Here is a 7,500-nt window from a genome sequence, read left to right on the forward strand (position 1 = left end):
ATAATAACAACAACAGAAATAACTGCAACATCAGAAATAACAATGACAGCAGCAGTAACAACAACAACAACAACAAAAATAAAATAATTATTCTCAGGACACAAGTGCCCTCTTTTGAAATTTGGTTTCAAGGCCTCATTTTGAATACTTCTTGTCGGCGCGTTGTTGTGGTTGGTGGTGAAGGACGGCGGCAGCCATGGACATTTTTGTGGCGCGAGGAGAAATACTCCAAAGAGGTGGACGTCACGGTCTGAGGTGGACCTCACTGGCCGATTGAGAACCCACCAAGAACGTAAGGAACGTTGACCAGTGAGTTTTTTTTTTTATCATCCCAGGTATGCATCCTAGGCCATGACTGCAACTTTATTTGCATATTTATTGTTGTTATTATTATTATTATTGTTGTTATTATTATTATTATTATTATTATTATTATTATTATTATTATTATATTTCTATTATTATTTATATATTTATTTATTTATTAATTTAATTACTTGTTTATTTTAAGGATGTGAAACGCAGTGAGCATGTAACAATCATGCTCTCACTTTCCTGTCACTGCATTAAGGACGAAATTTACCGTAGTGCACACAAGTATGAATATAATGTAACGCAAGTATACTAATTGCAAAAGTATATTACATTTTTTCGAGGAGGGGGGCTTATTTAGAAAGTTTGGTGACCCCTAGGTACGTAAAAAGAATGATCACGGACATACCAACATGTATTTGCATTGGTACATTTTTTTTTTTACGAAATAATCACTTTATATGGGAACTAGTGTATATAGAAAACTATTTAGGAACAGTTTGTGAACAGTGTTAATATGTCATTTGATCATTTCCACGATTATTTCCTTTGGTATTGTGAATGAAATCGCCTGTCAAAATTAGTTTTAAAAGATAAACGACCCTCGGCTCTAAAGGTGCTCAATACATACTCGTACATGAATGTTTCTTTGTGTATGTAATATCGTTTCTTTTTTTGTACATATGTGGTTGTCTACTTGTATGGATTTACGTGCATGTGTGTTTTCATGCATGTATATAGTTGTGTATTTGAGTGTGATTTAGCAGGTCTAGAAAAAATGTGAATGAGCATATCTTTTCTCAGTTCACTAAATATTTGTGTACAAAGATCCCCGACTTACGATGGGATTAGGTTACGAGAAACCCATTTTAAGTCGAAAATATATTGAAACGAAGATATCGTAAGACGAAATATCTTAAGTCGAAAATAATAAGTCAAAAACATTGTAAGTCGAAAATGGAAGCTGGCATATAGACCGAGCGGGGTGGCGGCTGCATAGATGGTGCTAGCCACGTCACGAATACAACACGCAACACAACAATCATCATAAATGAGCCTAATCATATTTAACTAAATAATTACACACAACAGTATTTTATGACTATTTTTACCTGCTAAAATCCATCGTAACTTCGAAAAATCCTAAGTCGAATGATCGTAAGTAGAGGAATGGCTGTGTTTATGAAACCAACGAAATGATAATTTGAAAACAAGACTTGTATAGTTCACGTACCTGGACTCCTGCTTTCAGGAAATGCTTCGTAGTGCCATGCATGGTGTGTGTCTTGCTGGAGGACCGATGGAGAAAGAGATGTCGGGAGACTGGAGGCTGACCTCAGCAACTCAGCAGCTCGCCGGGTTGATGCGTTCTTTGACCTGGTAAGGAGACTGGCACTGTTCGCATGGCACGTGCCTGTCGGGATGGTCACTTTTCAAATTGACCGGAAACCAGTTCGCTTTTGTTCTTGTCCTGCTTCAGGAGCGGATAGAAGAAAGGATGGATGATTCTGTGTTCCGGGATGGTTCCTCTCAGGTTCCTTTCGAAAGGAGAATCCTTCTAGGATCACAGTGTCCCAAAGAAACGATGATCCTCCTCAGGGGGTATAAGTATACTTGGAAGGGATTCTGACCGATGATGGAAGTCTCCAAAAGACCAAAGGGTCCTCGAAGAATTCAAGGGACTTCAAAGGATACAGGAGTCTTCGTCAGAAGCTGGGAGTACTTCGGAAGATGAAAAGGAGTTCTCTCGGGATTCACACGATGAAAGATTCTTAAGTTGTGGGAGACGATTAGCACAGTTTTTACAAGGATTAAAATTTTTCACAAGGATTAATAGTTTTCACACTTTGTAGGACTGATCACAAAATACAAGGATCCTTATAGGACAAAGGTCTTCGACTAGTGCAGAGTTTCTCACGGGACAAAGACCCCTAACAGGATTTTTTTTTTCACTGGATTTTTTTTCTCTCACGAAATAGACTTCTCACAGGAAAGGACTTCTCACGGGAAATGGTTTCTCACGAGATACAAAAGTTCTCACAGAGGATGAAGGACCTCTCACGAATTACAGAAGCTCTCACGGAGGATGCAGGACTTCTCACGAAGAACAGGAGTTCTCACGGGTTGAAGGGAATCTCACAGGATGCAGGGGAGTACCAAACAGCTGCGCGTCTGCCTAGCTCGTCCCAAGCGGTCCTGTCAGCTGGTTTCCGGAAGCTGCTGGAACAGGATGAAGCCCAATGAGAAGCTGTCGCAGTTGGTTTCGTTGTGAGACGCTCTTGTGAGCTCTGACACCTGTCTATTGGCGCCCCCCACGTCAGCCTGTCAGTCAGTCAGTGTGTCACGCTCCTTCTCCTTCATCGGTAGTTTCTGCAATGGATAATGAAGAGGGTCGTTCAGTATCGGGAGAGCGTGACGTCATGTGATCCCAGAAGACTTTCAGCTGCCGTCAGGTGATTTTATTGATATAAGCCCCCCCCCCACCCTGCACCCCCCAAAGAGAAAGGATGATGTCATAACTACCTTATTTAACCCTTTTGCGTAATGTTACATATATTTGATTAAAATAAGGGATGTGTTGTGCCTTGCTGCATTGCACCCGACCCTGGCAGTGGGCAGGAGACAGGGATGACCATTCATCCACGAGGAGCTCAGATGAGAGGATGGTGGATGGGAGTGGAATTGGTGGAATGGGTGAGCCTTTGACTTGGCTACCTCAGTGGAATGGGCGAGAGTGGATGAGTACCTCCCTTATCAGGGAGAAAAAATTGAAAGATAAATAGATACGAGATAAGGGAACACCACCCCTCAATAGAGAAAGGGTTTAACAAAGGGACTGGATGTTATGGGTTATCTAAGGTGAATAAAATCGTCTGGCGGCAGCTGGACAATATATAAATTCCCTGAAGTTTAAGAGTTAAACAGTGGGTGAATGTTTCTAAGTTCTTGATAAGATCATTTAATGACAACTATAAAAATGTATAATAAACCTAACCATTAAACATAACATAAGAAAGAAGGAGACTGCAAGAGACCATAAGGCCTACACTAGGCAGTTCCATGTCCATTACCACCTATCACCCGCATCCATAATGTTATCTAACCTCTTTAAACAACCTGTCGTCCACATCCATAAAATCCTGTAACCTTTTAGAACAACCGATAGTTTCAGCGTTCACTACATGGTTACTGAGTCTATTCCAGTCTCATGGTAAACCAGTTCTATGGGTTAGACCCTCCATTATCAAGGGGATGTCATAAAACTGAATTAAATAGCCTGGCGGCAGTCAAGACAAGAGGAAAAGTACCACACAGTATGGAAGGAGTTAAAGCCTTTCTGACAACATTGTTCTTGTTGTCGCCAGACAATTTTGTTCAGGCGGCGAAAGCCCTCTCATAAGAAGAACACCTTGACTGTTCCAGCGGCTTCGCCTGCGTCAGATATGTACAGTCACGAGCAAAAGTTTAGATCCACAATACAGTGCTCACTTTTTTTTTTTTTTGAGTACGAGATATATTTTCCCATGTAGTATTTAGCTTACAGGAAGGTAAGATATAAAGTTTTCAGGCAAATTATATGAATTTTGTATCACGAAAAAATATGTGTGGGCCAAATAGTTTGCTCGTGACTGTATTCAAGAAAACACTACTCCCTCTCCCCCCCCCCAAAAAAAAAAAATGCTTCACGACCTTACTCCGAATTTCGAACAGGTCTTGGGGACGCCAAAAGGTCACGGGTCCCGCAAGCAGGTGGGAACCCGCGTGGGTCCCATTGTAGTCCAAGTGTCAATGGGATTTTTTTTTTTTTTTTATATATATATACTGTCACGTTGTCACAGATGCAGTCAACACATAACCAGAATGTAGTGACACCCCTACGGTCCAGAGTCACGTAACATTCTTTCATATTTTGAGAATAGTCGCCTTCCTTCGTAGCCTACTGTCCTCATAGAGCACTGGTTCCTAAACTAGGGAGCGCGACCCCTCCCCCCACTCTTATGGAGGCGTGAGGAGGATACAAGGTGGACGTGAAGTCATGTGCCCAAGATTTTTTTTTTTATTAAGAATAATGAAATAATTCCAAGAACAAGTATCAGCCGTTACATACATTCAAACTATAATTCTATCAGTCAGCCCAATGCATTTTTTGTTAAGTTACAAACAGAAAGAAATATATATATTTTCATAACAGAAAAAATGTGTGAGGAGGTCATGCGATGGTTAGATATCCTGGACTTGTTCCGGGGCACGAGTGTCATCCCCTCGGGACTGCACCTCCAGGTAGAGATTAGTGTTGATGGAACTAAAAGACGACCAAGGAAAGGAGTGTTTGTCTTTCAGGACTACCATAAGTTGGTGTCCATCGTTGATAGCTGGAGTACACAACACTCAGAATAAGAGAAGGAAGAGGGGTAATGATAACAATAATAATAATAATGATAATAATAGATAATAAATAATTGATAATAATAATAAAATAATAATATAATAATTCGTAATAATAATAATAATTCATAATAATAATAATTGATAATAGCAACAATGATCTTGATGTAAGAGGGAGGGCGAAGTATGGTACATACTTCACACACATTAGAACCAATTGAACACATCTCACTTCTCAGTGCCTCTTGTATGAAGGGCCAACCCTGCCTCCCGTCACACCGCTTGGGTCAGGGGCAACAGATGCGGAGAACATCCCTTCAGGTTGCGTCATAGTTTCAGCCATTCACACACTCTCTCCATTCAGTCATGTTTTGCAATCTTCCCTCTCTGCTCGACAGATATTCTGCTTGTGTTCAAAGCCCCCTTCACACTATCCATCCACCTCATATTTTGTTTTCCTCTCAAGCTGATTCCATCAACTACCTTCTCCATTTTGTTTGTTTTTCCTTGTTCGTTCTTTCTATATGTTCGCCCTGTAGGGTACTGAATGTACAGTTATAAGTTTTATGGAGTCGTTCTTTCAGGACTTTATTGACATTCCTCCGAACCTCAGTCACCAATATTCCTTTTTTTTTTTTTTTTACTAAAAACTAGTCTCCACTCAAGAAAAAACAAAGTAAAATGAATAGATAGATAAATAAGTAAATAAATAAAATAATGATGATCACTATTTTAACTTGTACCATCCTGTTTTGCTATACTCCTTAAACTTCTATAACATCATCAAGACTCGCTATATTTCATTGATGTGATATTGTCCCTCAGGAAGCGTTAACTATTGATTACGAAGTAAAAACAAAAAAAAATTGTCCGATCCTCAGGAGCGTCTGCGGGTGCCAAGCTGACCTGGCGCTTGGAGACTGTTGACACTGGAGGATTACCTCACACCTTAAGGCCGAGCTACGCAACTTACGAGATCGATAACAAGATCATCCGTGAGCTCCCAGATACCAGTGATCCTAAGCTTGAGGTTCCTGGTTACCTAAGAGGAAGCGTTTGAGGTCTTCGGTTGGGGGGTGAGGGGGAGTGTTTGGCGAGTTGTGGGGGTGAGGGGGGTTAGGTGTTGGGGGGTGTTTGGCAAGTTTGGGAGGAGGGATCAGACTATAATAGGAATTACTGAAAACCAGATTTGATTCAATATTAAAGTGAACTCTTGAAACTTATGAAACAGAATTTCATAAGTAAGAGGTCTGGAACCACAGCCACCTCCTCTTCGGCCACCACCGCCTCCTCCGCCCACGCCTTCAGTGGCGCTGTTCCAGGCTTACAGCCACCCTCGCCGCCTCCACCACCACCACCACCTACGCCTCCACCTCCACCACCACCTGCGCCTCCACCTCCACCACCACCTCCGGCTTCACCTCCACCACCACCTCCGCCTCCACCACCACCTCCGCCACGAAGAGTGACGTCACAAGATCCCATTTCGTCGTCGTCGAGGGGCGCGAAGTGGTGGGCGTTGGGCGAAGCCTGCGGACGCAGTGCCCTTGAGTGGTCTGCCCTAAAGGGGTGACCTTCAGGGCGAAGGGTCCGCGCTCATCCAACGAAGGAACAAGAGGGCGTTTTTCTAAGCCAGATTCCTAACCCTTCAGAGTCCTTCAGGGGGTTTACTTCTACTGAATAAAATCGCCCAGCGGTGGGCAGGGTACTCAAAGGGTTAATGGAGACAGTTTTGAAATTTTTAGATTAGAGGGGTTCTCTCCTCATATATATATATATATATATATATAATACATATATATATATATATATATATATATATATATATATTATCAAAAAAGAAGGGAGCAGGTTCTCTGTAATGCACATAGTTAAAAATGACAGCATTGCCGTAATTATTTAGTTTTCTTCTCGTGTTCTCTATCTTTCTGATTAAAATTTTACCAGCTAATGGCAGATTTTTAATCAGAAAGATAGAAAACACGAGGAAAAATAGATAATTACGGCAATGCTGTCGCTTTAACTATGTGCATATATATATATATATATATATATATATATATATATATATATATATATAATATGAATAAGTCGAGATGGGTCTTGCTTACACCCGGAGGCGCTTAACTGCGATTAAAGTCGTCACCTTTGCCCTACGTGCTAGTAGAAGACGCCAGTAGCCACTGGACTCGAACTCGGGCCTACGACTTGCGGGATGGGAAATATACCGAATATCTCCAGATACGTCGGCATAGATGTAGTTTTTCACAAATCGGTCAATTAGCTCGTGCGAAACAAAATTAATATTTTTGTGCTTATTTGATTTGATGTATATAATACTCGTACTTAAGTTGATAAAAGATACATCCTTGGGCGAATAAAGTTGCCTGGTACCAGCTCGAATAAATTACTGTCGTCTTTCTTTGTCGTCGTTGTCGCCGTCAACATCATCGGCGTCGTCTTTGTCGTTGTCGTCTTCGTCGTTGTCTTCGTCATCATCATCGACGTCGTTGTCGTCGTCGTCATCGTCATCATCATCATCGGCGTCGTCGTTGTCATCGTCATTGCCGTCACCGTCATCGTCTTCATCAACGTCATCGTCATCATCGAAATGAAATAACCTGATATCAGCCAGAATATAATGAATAATGCTTCACATTACCCAAAGAAGTGAATGAAGATGTGTGTGCGTGTGTGTGTGTGTGTGTGTGTGTGTGTGTGTGTGTGTGTGTGCGTGCGTGCGCACGCGTGTATGTGCTTTCCAAATGGTAAAGGCAAAACAGAAGGTATGATCAAAACAAA

General features: G+C 41.5%; 2 protein-coding genes across 3 annotated transcripts in view; one reads left to right on the plus strand and one right to left on the minus strand.

Annotated features, from left to right (window-relative positions):
• LOC143036572 (uncharacterized) overlaps positions 1-1,751 on the minus strand; it is a 34,198-nt gene extending 32,447 nt beyond the window's left edge. Inside the window, exon 1 of the mRNA XM_076204100.1 lies at positions 1,547-1,751. Within this exon, the coding sequence (XP_076060215.1) occupies positions 1,547-1,588 (42 nt within the window). The 5' untranslated portion in view covers positions 1,589-1,751. The remainder of the gene's footprint in view (positions 1-1,546) is intronic.
• Positions 1-7,500, plus strand: part of LOC143036571 (uncharacterized) — a 623,967-nt gene that overhangs the window by 89,550 nt on the left and 526,917 nt on the right. The window lies entirely within an intron of this gene.

The sequence above is a fragment of the Oratosquilla oratoria genome, chromosome 20, assembly GCF_046742065.1.
Source record: "Oratosquilla oratoria isolate Oo_2021 chromosome 20, ASM4674206v1, whole genome shotgun sequence".
Taxonomy (NCBI): Eukaryota; Metazoa; Arthropoda; class Malacostraca; order Stomatopoda; family Squillidae; genus Oratosquilla; species Oratosquilla oratoria.